The sequence below is a fragment of the Uloborus diversus genome, chromosome 9, assembly GCF_026930045.1.
Source record: "Uloborus diversus isolate 005 chromosome 9, Udiv.v.3.1, whole genome shotgun sequence".
Classification (NCBI taxonomy): Eukaryota; Metazoa; Arthropoda; class Arachnida; order Araneae; family Uloboridae; genus Uloborus; species Uloborus diversus.
The window spans coordinates 156,259,480-156,277,189 of NC_072739.1; the positions used below are offsets into that span (position 1 = coordinate 156,259,480).

The following is a 17,710-nucleotide window of genomic DNA, read 5'->3' on the forward strand; positions in this document are numbered from 1 at the left end:
TCGGAGAAAATCCGATCGATAGTTCCTTTTTTATTCCAATTTAAGTTTCAATCCATTGGATAAATACGAATAAAATGATCGGCTGCAGAAATTAATTCGCCTGAAAGATCTCATTGATAAGAAGTTAGTTGTTGCCATTTTTCTTGAGTTAGAACAAATAAATTCTTTATTGTTTTATGGCTTTTCATGCAACGGGGGAATTTAAAACTTTTTCTATTTGATATTTTTAGCGATTGATTGATCTTGCAAACTGCGCGAGTACAAAATTTGAGTATAGTCACGGCTTTACAACTTAATTTGAAAATTCAGAGCCCCACTTTTCTGACCTCGAGAAAATTTGAAATCATGCTGACCCCCCTTACGGTTACACACTGGCTTTTGCTGCGTGATCGGGTTTCCATATTGAACAGCTGTTTCGACAGAATGAACTAAGTTTTCACGTGAAAAATTATTTTAAGGCAGTGACGTGCAGTCCAAAAATGAATTTTTATTTAGTTCTATTCATTAATTCCGGCATAAAAGTGTTCCCAGAAATCTGAAAATATTCCTATTTTCTTTTTTAGTCCTTTCTTTCTTGCTGCTGCTATTTTTCCTACCTTGATCTTCAAACACCATAACTTTTGCTGGAAAACATTTTTTGTAAACATGCCAGTGCCAAACACTTGATTTTTTGAAGGGCCCTTCAAACTCCTTCATTTTGGCTTTAACTCCTTTTTTAGTTCAAGGTTCAAGATTACATAATCTTCAGTAACTTATAATACTTTGATCGACAACTAACTTTGTCACAAAAATATGTGGAAAAAAAGTGAGACATCATTTACTGACAGCCCATTAGTACTCCTTTAAAAACCTTTTACTCCATTTTATTTCTGAAATTGAGTACGAACTCTGCTTAAGCATCCTGCGAAGGTTTCAATTATCCTTGAAGTTTAGTAGTATAGTTCCATAGCTACCTTGATTGGTCGATTTATATTCATTATCTTTATATGCATAGATATTAAGACATACATAAAATGTAACGTACATAAATATTTCCGTACTTTATTTTAATTGATTTTAGTTGGATCTAATCGGCCAAGAAAATAGGATTTAACACTCATCGCCTTGAAGTTTGATGAAACATGTGTTCGTTCCTCTTATGCATTTAAGAAGCATGCAAAAGGTTATCGATGAATCTTGAATGGTTTTAAGTGTTTCAACCCAGAGGTGTGCACATAAATTTTGGGGCCCGCTCCATATTGTTTTACCCCTACATATACGAGGCATGTTTTTATAGAAAGTAGTGTTTTGAAATGAAAAGCAGGTACAGTACAGATATAGCAAAGGAATTTATTGCCCAAAAATCTACCTCCCTTATGCTATTTTTTGACATTGCTCCTGCGATTTTCCAAGCATTTGTCATTGTGTTTGGTACAGGTTTTTATGTACCTTTTTGTAGAAAGTTGCTGCCTGTGTAGTCAACCATAGGGTAACATGCTCTCTGAGCAAGGAAAGACTTAAGATGTCTAGACAAATGACAGCTGCAGCGAGAGAGGTTGGGGCAAACTGGAGGATGTTCAAAAGCATCTCTGCCAAAGCCCTGTAAGAGTCCTCATGGTTGTTTATATGGTGCAAGTTTTCAGGAATAAATATACAAATACCTGTAACTCGTATGATAAATGCTTGGAAAATCCTAGAGCAATGTCAAAAAACAGCGTAAAGGTGGTGTGGTAGATTTTTATCCAATAAATTTCTTAGCTCTATCTGTACTTGTTCTTTTTATATTTCAAAACGGTGTTTACTTTAAAAACGTGCCTCGTAGGGAAGTACTACATTTTGCAAGGAAAAAATTTTTTTTTCTTCATTTGTTCAATTTTCAATGATTTTTTGTTATTTTTTCAAGATTCCCTGAGTGATAAAGTTTCTGACTTTTACCTGATCTCTTTGTTTTCCCAGATCTGTCGCCACCCTGTTTCTAACTATGTTGTTTTTATGCTGGGGAATTTTCGTTTTAACGTTTTTGTTAGAAAGATTGGATCGCTTGGCAAGTTCGGCAATAAACAATGGTTTGCAGGAATATTTACATTACAAAACCACTATTAGTGGGAATTTATACTTTTTTGTTTGTTTGGCAAAACATTTACTATTGCCAAAGAAAAGGCATCCGCTTCACTCGTCAAAGGACTGGGTTCTGGTAGTGTGGTCATTTGGCGCTGAGCAATCCAGTCTAGGATTATTGTTTTAAAGCAACCATAAATGTAATCCAATGTTTTGGCGAATTGTTTTGAATTCCAAAGAAACTTTTGATTTGTTTTTAACCGAATGTAATGTACAACTTTTTCTTTTGACGACGATTTTCGAATGTCACACAGGATTTTTTATTTTTTTTCACTAGACGGGTGGGATAGCTAATTAATCGGGGTTTGTTTGGCACGCTAACAACTGGGTTACGGTAGAGGGGGTGCTGGGCAATTTTAGCAGTAAATAATAGAGTTGTGGATTTATTTTGCATTTGAAAGATACTATTTTATGTCTTTTTTGTTCATTTGGAGAAACATTTGAGAAGAAACCTCTTCACTCGCTAAAGAGTTTCAAAGAAACTGTAAATCTAATGTCTTGGTGCGAATAGTTTTTAATTCCAAAGAAACTAATAGGTTTTTTTTTTTTTTGAAAAGGTATTGTATGCATTTTAGTTAAAGAAAAATGATGACTTCACATCAGGGGGGGGGGGCATCGATTTTTTTTTTAATTCAATGGACAACCTTTAATTTTTTAATTCGGGCATCCCTGTGCGGGTACTGCTAGTTATTAGATAAATATTTAACATTTATAATGAGATCAATTCAGGTCATTTGGTCTGAATGTTTTTTTTGAAATTTTTTTTGTATATGATGCCATACTAATTAAAAATAAAACATATGCCACACATAGTGTATATTTTACAATATTCATTCTTTGTAAAACCAGTAAAAAACAGCTCTTCTTAATACGGTTTTTACCTTCCAGACGCAAATGAAATAGGATCCCTGCCAAACCTCTTGGCCTCACAGTTTCTAACAGAAAATATTGACTTTTGAAATATTACGTGAGAATAGGTTTGACCCCCCCCCCCCCAAGTAAGGGTATGTTGAGATTCCTCCAAGCCCCTCCCCCTCGGGACTCTTATGTAATTAATGAATGGCTCCTTTCTCATTTGTATGCTCCTCATTCACAGGAAGTATGAATTATTAGTTTTTTCTTTCACTGAAAATAAGTTTAAAAAAAACATCTAGTCGTGGCTCTAATGGCAATTTCCCGGGAAAACGTATCCCAGGCAAGGAAAGCGAAATCCATTCTGTAGCCCAGCGAAGCCATCACTCCAATCCAATAATAAGAGACTGCTGTTGGCGCTTCTTCCGTTCTCCGAAACCAAGCAAGCAGTTCCCTGCATGAGGAAGCAGGGTTGCCAGAGAGGCTTGTTAGAAAAAAATTGTCTGTCTTCTAGGCATTTTTTTATAGTTTTTTTTTTTTTTTTGAATAATTTTAAATGATTTGATTTGTTTTAAGTTCTTACATTTTTAAAAACTTGATTTGGTCTTTTTTAATCGTGATTCAGCTTACTGTTGTCATTTTGATGAATGTTTTTGTCTTCACGATGGCAATAGGCGATGGCTCTCAGCAGCTGTAGCATTTATTATTAAGATTGTCAAGCTATTTTCTATCGTAGAATGCTGATCTTTTATGCAAATACTTTAGATGGGTTTCCTACCCCCATAAGCAGTGGTGTAGGTGCACCTTCTGAGAATAAAGGCCTTTAAAGCACAATGCCGCTAAACATTTCGATGTTTAAGTGCATAGGCTCCCCCCCCCCTTGCCAGATGGAACCATATATAAAAGGGTGAAGGCGCAACCAAGTGGGCTCACCTGCCCCTTCTCTCTATGTTAATTTTCAATCTATATTTTTAATTTCCTTTAACTATATCATCGCTTCAGAGCTTTAGTAAGACCGGAAATAACAATAAGATAACCTAATGTCGTTTTGAGGCAATGAATTGAACATTTAAAAACTATGGCAATATTTTTCAAAATTTTGTTTGGTACTTAAAAAGTCCGTGTTTTCTATTTCCCTGAAGAAGTGAGACCCATAAGTGAGGAAGCACCTTAAATTTCTTTAAATCTTCGTCTGAAAATTCAAGAACCAGAACTCCAGCATGTTTATTTTCTGCTATTTTTCTTCCTATGTTCTTGTAGTTGTTGTTTTCTTATTCTTAACTTTTCATTTTTCTTCTACATCATTAAAAAATCTCTATGTATTACATACTACTTTTCTTTGTATTCCATCTACCTTGATGACAAATTGTTTCAAAAGCCGCTTTTTTTAATGCATCACATTTAGAAAAATATGAAATAAAATAAATATATTTTGAACACAAATACATTATATTATAATAAACGTATTAAAAGTCAATTCCCCACACAGTCAAAAGTTTATCATAAAAAGAGCAGGAAGAAATTATATTCCTCAAGCTCTGATTTTTTAAGCTTGAACACAATTCATTGTCTTTAGTTTTATGACATTCTGATACATGGCACCAATCAACTCCATAGGCCAAAGACTCATGCTTTTCATAGTGTAGTTTTAGGTTTAGTTGAGTATCTGGAAAAAAAAACCGAAGAATTATTGCAGATATTGACATTCTTCTTCATGCAAACAAAGAAAGTATTTTAAAGTGGCATATTCTTCGGTATCAATTGCTGTCTTATTTATAAAATTAAAAGTAAAACTATGTTTACTTACTAAAAAGCAATGTTTTTAAAGCAGAGAAACTTTTCATATTTTAACTGAAATTACTAACTGAATCGCATGTATGGTAGAAATTTTGTAAAATGACTCTTACTGTTAGTAAAGAGCTACAATGATAGTGCAGTTTCCTAATGAGGGAGGGAAGATTTACCTTTATGGGTATACTTTTCTATTTATAAACTCATGGTCTGCATGAACATGCTACTTATTGAAGAAATAACTAAGAAATAATTTTAAAAAACTAAGGTAAATTGAAAAAACAATGTATGACAGCAAAGGATGTCGAAGTCTTGAAAGTGGTTTGGTATAAATGAGAAAACTATAGGCATGCTATAATGAGGTTGTTTCCAAAATTTTAAAAGTATTTTTTTCTGAAAGAGCATGCTTAAAAACATAGGATCTGACCATTTTTTAAATAATTTGTTTAAGTTTAATATTTTTGAAAAATTACTTAAATCAGTGTGCTTTCATTGTTTATGCTTCCGCCGATGACATCACAAATGATGAAATGCCATTTAGTGTTGCCATTCACAGAGCAAAATATTTAATTTGCAGCTTTACTCATGTGCAAGGATATGGTTGATAGCAAGCATAGAGCGCAATTTTAATGCACTTCTTGATTATCATAACACAGCAGAAAGATGTGCCAAAGAGCAGTATTTTGTGACGTCATCAAGACCACGCACTTCTTTGAAAAATCGGACATTTAAAAAAATTAATAAAAAAAATAACTGTTGGGGAAAATGAAAGTATTTTTTGGGTCCATATTATTGTTTTTTGCTTATTCTATCAATTTCAGTGATAAAAGTACTACATTTGAATGAAGGAAACAACCCCATTATCACAAAGTAGTACTTGTACCTAGAAAATCGTTACAAAAATTTACCTTTTGTTGAAAGTACATGAAATCCGTTATGCATAGAAGCTGATAGCAAGTATTCTGGATTATCTGGATGCCATTTTAATCGCCATATTCCACCGCCGAGACATAATTCCGAAACTGGTGATCTCAACTGCCTTGTATCCCATAACAACACATTCTCATCATAACTATGAATATAAATTATGCTTAAATACACATAAATGAAACTTTTATGTTTCTTTTTACAAATGTACAAAAGTTTCATCCATTGCTTAAGTTCATCAATAATTGAAAAAGTGAATGTGCTCACAGTATAAAACAAATATAAAAACAAAGGTAAAGAAAAAGAGCATGGTTTGTATAATTTAAAAAAAAAATTTTGAAAGCAGCTTGAAATAAAAAATTTAATTTTCAAGAGCTTGAAAAAACATTAAAATGGTAGCTAAAAAGATGAATAGGCGAATTTAAAAAAAAAATCGGAAAATGAGTTATAACCACCACAGGAATCTTCAAATTCGATTTTATAATATGACCAATGGGCGTATCTCTACAATAAATAGTAAAAAAGTTACAGTCTCTCACACTGGTGGCAATTCCCAAGCGATACAGTAAACAGGAAATCTTTAAATTGGTTTTCTGCAAAATGCTTAAAAGTAATATACGTTTATTCGTCTTTTTTAGCGACGAAATACATCTTCAGTCCTGGAATTTTATATTATCTGATTTTAACGTCATCTTTATCTTTACTAATAATAATATGAAATTTTTCACAAAGTAAGTTTGTAGCATGGGTGTGTGCACCTCAAAGCAATTTTTCGAAAATTCGATGTGGTTCTTTTTCTATTCCAATTTTAAGAACAAAATTATCATAAGATGGACGAGTAAATTACAAAATTATCATTACGTAGAACCGTAACATGGCACAAGCCAATTGGTGAGAAAATTCACCATACATTATTTAAATATACAGGCGAACCAAAAGACCTTTTAATTTTCGATTACGGGCAAAGCCGTGCTGATACAACTAGTTCTCTATAAAATTCGAGGCACAGCCTCTAAAATTTAGACAGATGGCCACAGTAGACTTTTAGTTGCCACTGGATTTTGAAATTTTAAAAAATAAATTTTGTTCACAGCAGACCCTATATTCTAGGGCTGTCCTTCTCAACCTTTTCACTACTGAAGATTACTTGGTACCCTTCCGAATCTGAAGTGGGACTATATGAATACAAATACAAAAGTGACCACCAGCGACAGACTCTGGGCCCAGCTAGACTGGTCCTAGTCAATTTATAATCCCCAGTGAAGATCAATGGCCCTCTTAAAACTATCTACTCCCTTGCTCATTACCACCTCTTCCGGTAAGCTGTTCCAAGGCTCCACTACCCTGCTATAATAATAATTTTTCCTAATATCCATGTTAGCCCAGAGGCGTAGGAACTTTGTAGAAGTAGGGGGAGCTGGGACACATTATGAGAAGTGTCTGGTATGTAAGGGGCAGAAGCAGTGGCCCCTTAAAATAATTGGTGGGGGGGGGGGGAGACTTTAATTTTTTTTTTCTACATATGAAATTAGCTTCGAAGCTTCCATCTCTTTTTTATCTTGTATCAATTGTTTGTGGAGAGAATGAGGTGATAAAACTTCTGGTTTTGAAAGAAGGTTAGTCAGTACTCGATGATGAGTACGTAGAAATAGAGGAGTTTCGGGGACCCTCCCCCGAAAATTTTTCAGAATTCTTGTTCTAAAAACGAATTTTTAGGCGATTTTTGGTAATGTTAAGGGGAGAAAAGTTTTGAATGCCTTCCCTGAAAATTTTTCGAAATTAATGTCTTAAAAACGCGATTGTATACCATATTTGTTGACTTTAGTGAAAATATGACTCGAAGGATTGTCCTCGATCGATTTTTCGAATCGATTTACATCTCCCACCCAATATTTCGATTTTGTAGTCTTAAACGTAATTGTAGACAACCTTCAATGATGTCAGAGGAAAAGACTGTACCAGGGCTCTACTTTGGAAACTTTTAAACTTGAAGTCCTACTAGAGAGCGTTTTTGAATGGTGTTATCAGAAAAGGTTCAGAGGTTCCTTCTCGTTAATTTTTTTCGAAATTGTAATCGCTAAAACACGCGACTGTGGATCATATTTGTTGGCGTTAGGGGTCCAGCAATTTTTTTTAAATTGAAGTCCCAAAAACGGAACATTACATAATCTCCCATGTTGTTGGATGGCAAGATATCCAGGGACTCTCTTCCGGTAATTTTCAGGGAATTGGAGCCTTGAAAACAAAATTTGAGGTACTCTATAATAATTTTGGAGGAAAGGGGAGGCTTCGACAGCTAGCATTTAGAAGAATTTCTTATTTTCTGAGAACTAGAAAAAGGCAAATAGATGAAACAGGAGGGCGGAGAAACAGAACGTTGGAAATGTGTTAAAATGAAGTGTTCGTTATATATTATATTGTTCAGATAAGTTTTTCTAAAAGTCTTTGACAGAAACTATAAAATATTAATATAATAATATTGTTGGGTTTTTTTTCTGCAATAGTAGATGAAAAGTAACAATTTTGTCATGAAAATATATCTGTAAGTAACGAAAAAACCGTAATTTAGAAAGCAAAAAAAAACAAGAATAATTGTAACTTCGTAAAGTATAATCTGAGGGGTCAGATAACTTAAAAATGAGATAAGTTTTTGGAAAGTCGAAATTATTTGAACCTTAGCAAACAACCTTAGCAATCTTTTTTTAGTTATGTCTGGAGCACCCATGCTATTCATATTTAAATGCCAAACTGACTCATCACCCCCAGCTTGCTAGACACTTAATCTTTTGTTCCAGAATTATAAAGAAATTAGCCCAAAAATCAAAAATAGGATGTTTTTTCTAATTTGTGCGGTCTTAAAATGTATTCTAGATTATCTTTGTTAATGCTAGGGTGGAAAAGTGGCCTGGGAGCGTTTTCCTCGGCATTTTTCGAAATTGAAACTTGAAAAATTTTATATTTTTTCTCTAATTACGTTAAGAAGGTTGGTATTTTAGGGTTCTTCCTGGAAATTTTTCAAAATTGTTGTTCTGAAAACGCAGTTTTAGACATTATTCGGAGATGTTAATTAGAGGAGAAATCCGGGGCCCCTCCCAGAAATTTGTCGAAAATGAACAATCTAAGAAACGCAGCTGTGTGCCATCTTTGATATCGTTATGAATACTGGAAATTTTTCCAAATTGGAGCTCCAAAAACAATTTTATTTGACTTTTAATGATGTTAGGGGTGAGTTTTCGGGTGCTTTACCCCAGTAATTATTTGAAAGGTAAGACCTTAAACGGAATTTAAGATTATTTTAAATTATATTGGCGGAGGTGGAGGGGCTGAAGCTCATTAATAAAATTTTCGAAGTTAGTTGTCAAAACGCAGTTTTAGATGATAGTTGGCTATGTTACTGGGAGTAGAGGTTCGGGTCCATCTTCAGCAATTTTCTGATAGTGAAGTTCCAGAAACGCAATTTTAGATGACTAGTTGACCCACGCGAAGCATTCGAGTTCAAAGGAAGAATTTTTCGATTTCAATGCAACCTCGAGATGCTATAGACCAAAGCAATGCGTAGTAAAGCAGCAAAATAAATTGGAATTTATCCTTCTGCAAAGTCAGACTTCGATTTACCCTCTTAAAATCAATGTTTTGTTTCCTGATTTTAACAACAACAGATATACAGCTTAGAATTTTGCATATTAGTGGAAACTTGGATTAAAATTCTGCTAAAAAACAAAAACCCATTAAAACGATATTTTTCGGCCCAGATTTGAACTTCCACCCTTTCCCTCATTAGCACCCTGCTTTATCCAACCAAGCCAATGTGTCTTCGCTCTCAGGTGCTATTCATTTCCAAAATTATTTGAGTGGTTTGGTTTTTCCTTAATGAAATTTTCAATTGCTAGCCTTATATTTTTATTTCTTTGAAATACAAGCGTTTGCGGCCCCCGTCAATAATAATAATAAAAAACATTTTGAATTTTTTGGTAGTTCAGACTTATCTTAGTTTTTACACTTTCTTTTGTTTGTCATGTCTCCAGAACATCGCGATAAAATTTTCGTTTAATTTCGCCTTTTGTATTTAAACACTTAGAACTAGCACACTAGCAGTGGTGTGACTAGTCATGATATTTTTAAATCTCGCCTTACTCTGTTTCAACTTTTTCTCTAATTAAAATGTATTTTGGTGGCACATATATTTTTCTCTACTTAATCACTATTTTCATGATGATATTTTTACAAAAAAAAAAAGAAAAGAAAAAGAAAAAAAGAAATTTAAAAATGCCGGCAGCCCCTATGAAGTTATGTTTATTTACATATTCATTTTTTACTTGACTGACGCTTGTCATAGATTTGTACTAAACACTGAATACTTTCTTTTCGTTAAAAAATGTTTGAAACGTTCGTTTCAGCCTCCTCAGAGGTAAATCATAATGCATAACCTTGCTTGGATGTTCCTAAATAATATTCAGAGATTGCATTTGCTTTCAAATTTTGCAGAAAAAAACTCCTTTCGACACTTTTATTCTATTTGTTCACTTATAATTTCTATTACATGTTCTTAAAATCGTAAAGGTTTCCTTTCTGCTTTTTTTTCATTACTAATATGAAATTGGTGACGCCATTTCTGAAAAACTGGGCGGGGGGGGGGTAGCAAAACTCTTCTTGGTGATGGCTCTGGTGCCCCCCCCCCCCCCAAAAAAAAAATGTTTGATTATGCTACGCCTCTGACTGGTACTGATTTTCGCAGGTCGCGAAGTAGAGTCCACTTTCCCGCATTTCGGCAATCAAGAGTGTTAACAGTGAAAAAAAAGAAGGTGAATTCAAGTGCACTGCCCACTCAGTCTCCTCACTGCTTTTGTTGCTCATTGGGTAGAAATTTCGAAATTCCCAAAAAAGGCAAATCACATTTTTGAAATCAGGTTTGAGGTAAACAATGTACGGCAAAAAGCAGCAGTGCAAGAATTTTCCGGGGGAGCTAAGCCGGTCTGAAATATTCCAGGGGGAGCTCAAGCTCCCACAGCTCCCCCCATTCCGACGCCTATGTGTTAGCCTGAGATTTAAATAGCTTAAAACAATGACCCCTTGTCCTGTTTTCAGTGCTAAACTTCAGCCCCGTAACATCTTTCATTCTAATAAATGTAAACAACTGAATCATGTCCCCTCGGTCTCTTCTTTGCTCAAGACTACATTTTTATTCTTCTAAGCCTGGACTAATATTTTCACAACAATTATGTTAGGTGAATTGAGATCAATCCAAAAGTTTTCTTTAATAAATTCAACTATAACTGTAAAGATGACATAGCTTGAGCTGTTACTAGCTGTTTGCCGACCACATGAAAATGGCTTGCAGACTAGTTTGAAAGCCACAGCTCTGAGAGATGCTCATAAATGATGTCCCTTTTTCAGCACAACATTCTCAAGAGTTTGGGACCCAATGAAAACTTTGAGATAAAGGAAAATTCGAGGTCTGAGATTCAAATGTATTTGATAGCCTTCCTTTGTCCCAAAGTGTGCCATTTCACCTTACCCCTACCCCTTGTCACATGACATACTACATTACATGAACAAACATTAAAATAAATAAATAAAAAAATAATTTGAATTTTGTCATCTTGAATTCAAATTATGTTTTGCGTAATCACGAGTGTGTGTGTATATGTAGGCGTGTGTTTGTGTGTGGGGGTATGTGTGTTTGTGTGTACAGGGTATGTGTGTTTGTGTGTACGGGGTATGTGTATGTGTGTTTGTGTCTGTGTGCAGGCATGAGTGTGTGGGTAGTTGTGTGTAGGTGTGTGTGGGGGGGTATGTGTGTGTAGGCATATGTGTTTGTGTCTGTGTGCAGGCATGAGTGTGTGGGTAGTTGTGTGTATGTAGGTGTGTGTGTTTGTGTATCTGTGTAGGTGCATGTTTGTGTGTGTAGATGTATGTATGTTTTTGTGTGTAGGTTCGTGTATGTATGCGTGTAAGTGTAGGACATGGATGTAACCTGAAGACGGTTTTTCGCTAGAGGTGCAACATCGTGAGAAGCCGGTCGACGGTGATGCTGCGGAGGGTGCTGGTGGGGAAATAAAATCATAGGAACGCCAAAAACAATCAAGTGAGAACAATAAGCAATCGTGATTGCTCAAAAAAACAACAACAACCTAAATGTGTGACAACACTTCTTTTTACCCTATCCCTTCTCTGGAGGGGGGGACATGGCACAGACTATACCATTGAAATTTTTAGGGGGGTTGTTTTGAGGGGGATTTTTCTCATGTGAAGGGCACTCCTGCCTCTTCTTTGTCACAACTTTATGAACCCCCCTCCCCTCCTCTCTTCTTAAAGCACGACATCATTTGTGAACAACCCCCATGGGAAACATTTTAGATTTAAGCACTTAAATATTTTACCTTCCAGTTGCTAATACATTTCCATTCCTTTTGCTTTTTGATATAGCTGTAACACCCATTGAATACCTGAAATAGTAAAACAAATAATAAGTAATTTATAATTTAAACAGTTTATAATTTACTCAATGAATTGTAACATTGAAGCAGGGCTACTCCGGCCCTGTGTGCGAGGTCGTATGGCGCATGGCGGCACCAGAGTCAAAAAGGTGCCAAGTTGTACCAGTAAAAAATGCTCCAAATGGGAGAAAAAATCTCCAAACAAAAAAATAAAATTGAACTTTTCATTATACAGTAGAAGACCGTTATAACACCGACCTATATAACGCAATTCTCTATAAACCACACAACTTTTCAAAAGCAAACAATAGGTTTTGAAGTTTAAAAAATCTTTCTGTTTTGCTTTACAAGCATAAAAATTGTTAAGTAAATTAAAATTTGGAAATTTTTCATCTTTCTATCTTAACTCAAATCTTTTAAATTGAAAATTAGTACTCAAAGTAAACAGAAAATACCAGTTGGCTCTTGAAAATGCAGCTGTTATGCAAACCATGAAGCTAGCAGTAGTGCAGGATAATGCACTTTCTTTTGATTGTGAAACGTATTTATTTGTGAATAACTAATTGTAATATTGGTGCTTTGATACTCATTGCAGATAAAACTCATTCTGAAGTGTTAATATATAGATATATTCTGAATACTAGTTTCAAAATTTGTGAAATGACCTATATAACACAAAAACCTGTATAACGCAAAAGCTCTGGTCCCAAGGTGTGTGTTATAACGGTCTTCTACTGTATCTAATGGTGGCAGTGAAATTATACTACTCATTGAAACAAGTAATTTGTCTTGCTGTCTGTCTAAAAGGAAAAATTATTGCCTTGTTGTGTCTAAACATACAAGAGCAAAAAATTTATTACACTGAAAGCACGTGATAGTAATTAATGCAGGTTATTTCGATAGTACATACATGTAAGGTTGAGCATACAAAGTGAATTTGCTGCTCCCCATTTCGGTTCTTGCGGTTGATACATTTTATTAGAATTTGTGCAATATGTCGTTTTGTGATTTTAAACAATTGTTCGTGGTAATTCAACTACTTCATGTTATCATACATAAAAACATACGGTACGAACGTTTGTATATTATTTACATGTGAGCTCAAAACTTTCAGGGTGATATCCTAACTTCAGGCCCTGCGCCCATCTCATTATAAATCGTGTAAGATTTTGTTTTTAGGAACTCAATTTTGAAAAATTTCCCCGAGAGCGCCATTCAGCCCTCCTTCAACATTAGTAAAACCATCTAAAATTTTGTTTTTACAACTGCAGCTTGGAAATATTTACGGAAGAGAGTTACTGAATCCCGCGCGTCCATTCTCTTAATATCATCAAAGATGGTTTCCAATTGCATATTTAGATATTCAAATTGGGAAATTTTCTGGAGAGAAGTGATTAAACCTTTCCTATTTCCATAAAATGAATAGAAGTATCAATTTAGAAAAACAAAGACTTTTTCTTGAAATCGGGATTACAGTATGCTAATAACTTCAAGACAATGAGTAAAAGCAAAGGAGCCAAGTCATTAATGATGACTTCCTCTTTGCCTATAGAATTGTTTATTTTGCGTAGAATGGAGCATGTGGCAGAAAAATTCAAGCTACTTAACCCGTTCGCACCCAGCGTCACGCGGACGCTACACAACAATTCCTCTCTTATCAGCCCAGCAGCACGTATCCGCTACGCGCTCTGATCGACGCTGACGTCCCAGCGTCACATATACGCTTTCTCGAAATGGAACGATTGAATTGAATATTTAAACGATAATATATGGTGCTAAATGGCTATAACTTTGATGATATTCGAGTCACATGGTATTTGACCTTCATGTACACGCTTTAGTTTCTTATTTGGACCTCTCAATGGGATAGATTTTTTTTTATGTAAACAACAGTGAATCACTGCTCTGCGCATACGATTTATGAGGTCTCAATTGCTCTTGTTTATATCTTTGCTTCTCTTTTTTTGTTACGAGTAATTGAAAGAGATATACATCTAGCTGAATAAATTATTGGGGAGGGGAGGAAGGTTAAAATATTTTTGCGTATGTGTTCCAGACATTTGGGATTCCCCGTTCGATGAGAGTACAGGAAGGATTTCAAGCGGAACTGAAGTTTATGATTATTTTTGAATCCTTTCTGATATTGTTCTTTATTTATTCTTTTTTATTTGGAGACTGGAAGATTGCAATAAAAATGGTTAGCGAAGTGAATGAAAGGGAATGTTTTCGAGAGAATTATGAAGCAATTTTGAGACTTGTTGCGTGGGAATTGAACTATTTTAAATTCGTTGACCTAAGTTGTTTTAATTAAATTTACATATCCTTTTGCTACATTTCTTTTTCTTTGATTGCACACTCAAGATGTCTAACTCTAACTTTGTTTTTGTGCACATATTATTTAACTTTGTGCACATAGTTAAAGTTTTAGTATTCTACTTATTTCACTCCCTTCTAATAATGTAATAGTCTTTATATTAATAATTAGTAATCAGTAGTACATTGTTACAGAAAATTTAAAATTTCAAGTCATTATTTTGATATGCTGATTTTATATGAATATTTTTGTTCAGTTAGGCTTAACTGCTGTAAATGCTCGGGCCGATGGCGGCGTTCCATTTCGGAACGTTCGGTCCCGTAGCTGCGCTTCGTTTTCCATGCGCTGGTCCTCAAGGGGTTAAAATAAATAACTTTACAGACACAGAAGCTATGGAATTTCATCCTGTGGTTAATAACTTAACATTTAATACTTTGACCTTGAGGGGAAAAAGGGGCGCAAATATGCATCAGTGTATAATAGCACATCACTGATTTTACTTTTTTTAACAAACTAGGGGGCTCTGCCGCCTGCTCGCTAACGCTCATCAACCCCCGAAAATTGCTTCACAACCTTATTTGATTCGCAAAGATTTAAATCCTCAATTAGATTAGAAAGAAACAGATTAAAAACACATTATTAGCTCCATTTGAATCTAAAAGCACCCCTTACTCGGGTTTCAAAATAACTTGTACCAACTTGTGAGCCGTAAAGGCTAAGGGGCTCCTGAGCATTGCAAAACTGCAGTTTTGTACATTTGAAAAGTCGCTTTCATATTCGTGGTCTCTAGTAATACATTTTGCTCTTTAGCTCGGGGCTTGAATTGAGTTGAGCCTAACATTTTCCGTTAAAATCGAAACCCTTAAAGTTTGTGAATAAGAAAGAAGAAACATGCGAATCAAAAAGATGTAACTATGGCAATGCCAAATAAAATATCAATAGTTTTCTGGAGATGAGATTGTTCTAACTTGATTTTTAACGGCTCGTAACTTTTTTCCTTTGGAGATACAAGTTTAATTTTTCGACCATAGGTTGAGTTAGATCTGGAGTAAAAAATGTTGCTTTTTCCAATGGTGTCAAAAAGAAAACTGTGGGACAATTCCTTTGCTTTTTACTGATAGATTTAATGAAGAAAGTAGTGGCTAAATTTTAGGTAAGCCTAAAATAGTTCGAGCTAAAAACAAATAACTCCCGCCATATTTAAATTTGAGCATTGAAACACATTGCGTAAAATGCGGAAAATTCTACCCTTTCCAACGATATATAATATTAATATGTTCAAGCAATTTTTCACCCCTTTAATAGGCAATTTACACGAAATTTGAGCTTAAAAAATTAATTTAAAAAAAAACTAATTTGAATATTAAATAACAAAATCCCAAGTGCACACCCCTGGAGCTCGAAGTAATTTTGAACAAAATTTCAAGGCTGTAGGCGCTATGGGGTCTACTGGACGCAATCCCGCCACAGACTTCCTTCCAGAATTTGTTTGAAACCTTATTTATATTTACTATAAAGAGTTAATTGGCAAAAAATGCACAGGGAAAAAAGGTATTTAATTTTGCAAAGTAATAGAAAAAAAATAATTCCTCATTTGACCAATTTTCCCTAAATTTTTATTATTTTTTTTTTAATTCTGATATGTCCTTGGTATTTTCCCTGATCAATTAAGTTCCCTGATTTTTCCCTGTTCTGTACATTATTCAATGTTTTGAAATTAAAACCAGTAGTATGTGAATTTACTGCCTGTTTGCTTAGTAAATATTTTTGCTTATTTTTTTCAGGAAGAATGAGGATAAACAGGGCCCAACAATGTTTTGGAAGACACTGGACACAAAATTTATTTGGAGCCCCCCCCCCCCTCCACTTATTCCATATAACGAAGCAACAAAATATTTTGATATTCAAGTGTTAACACAGCTACGCTAAATTTGGTGGCACATCATTTTACAATAAAATTCATTATAAAAAGTAAAAGTGTTTTTCAGGGTGGAGCACGGGAACTTCCTGTTTTGAATTTGGTGCGCAAAAAGAGTGGAGCCTCACAGTGGTGGGGAGAGCCTCAAAAGAAAGATCTGAATGGGAAGTGTTGTTACATTATGCCTTGGCCTGCACGCTCGCCTGATTTAGCCCCCTGTGACTGTTTCCTGTGGGGTTATCTGAAGTCATGGGTTTCAAAGTGGCACGATCGTCCAAGAAGCCTGGAGGACCTGAAGAGTCACACCCAAAACAAAACAACCAAAACTTCCGAGTTCGACTGAATCAGTGTATTGACAATGGAGGGCAACACTTACAAGACATTGTTTTCAAAAGAGTGTAAAGCATTATCTCCCATTATGTGTGACAGGAAAAAGACAATAATAAAGAATTTTTAGTTATGGAAAGTTTTTTATTTCATTTTCAAAAAAGGAAGTTCCAGCGCCCTACTGTGTAGTATACGATAATTACACATGATATAAGAAATTGTCAAATGTTGCCCATTGCAGTAAGCCGTAAATATCAAAATTATCTATGATATCTTAACATATAAAAATCTTCTGTGCGGACGTTTGTCACCATAAGGCATTTAAACGGCTGGACCGATTTTGATCATTTTTTTTTGTGTGTAATTAAGTTGTGGCAAGCATGGTTTCGAAGCACGATGGATCGAATCAGAAACGTTTTGGCTAATTAATTAATTTATTTAAACATTGGATAGTTATATCTCCCAAATGATTAATATTTATTTTAACCTATTGTTGAGCGAGAACTGAAATAAATATTTAACCCGTTGCCAAAGGACAATAAGAAAGCCAGCTCTGCTTTTTGTAATGAAATTTCCTACTGTGATATGTCAATTGAGAATAGATAAAACGTAGAGAGAGAGAGAGTGTGAAGCCTTAATTTCTCTCTTGAAAACAATAATTTTAGGTCCCGTAATAAAGTGCTGGAAGGTTTGCGCAAAACGTGTATTCTGTCGTCGTAGGTTGAACTATGTGACTTGGATCGGTGTTTTAGGTTTTCCTAACCAAATGATCAGAAAGTACCGTACCTAGCAACATTTGTTTCTCGGCTCAAATCCATCTGAGTTTTGGCACCAATGTCAAGAATACTTTAAGGATTATCAAACTAATCAGTACATTATTAAAGGAAAAGATGATGGAATTTAAAGACGAAACAAATTTTATTTTCGTCCAGCTAAACTACAACAGGATAGATCTGCACACAAAAAATCAGTGCAGTGGAAGATCTTTATCTTTGGTGGAAAGAACAAATTAGGCAATTTTGGAAGTTTTACAAGTTTTCGTTCAAA

General features: G+C 34.8%; 1 protein-coding gene across 1 annotated transcript in view; it reads right to left on the reverse strand.

The window, feature by feature from the left end:
• Positions 1-4,146: 4,146 nt before the first annotated feature.
• Positions 4,147-17,710, reverse strand: part of LOC129229360 (diphthine methyltransferase-like) — a 29,055-nt gene continuing 15,491 nt past the window's right edge. The window contains exons 6-8 of the mRNA XM_054863650.1: positions 12,048-12,113; positions 5,649-5,812; positions 4,147-4,615 (exon numbers count right to left, since the gene is read on the reverse strand). Of these exons, the coding sequence (XP_054719625.1) occupies positions 4,416-4,615; positions 5,649-5,812; positions 12,048-12,113 (430 nt within the window). The 3' untranslated portion in view covers positions 4,147-4,415. The remainder of the gene's footprint in view (positions 4,616-5,648; positions 5,813-12,047; positions 12,114-17,710) is intronic.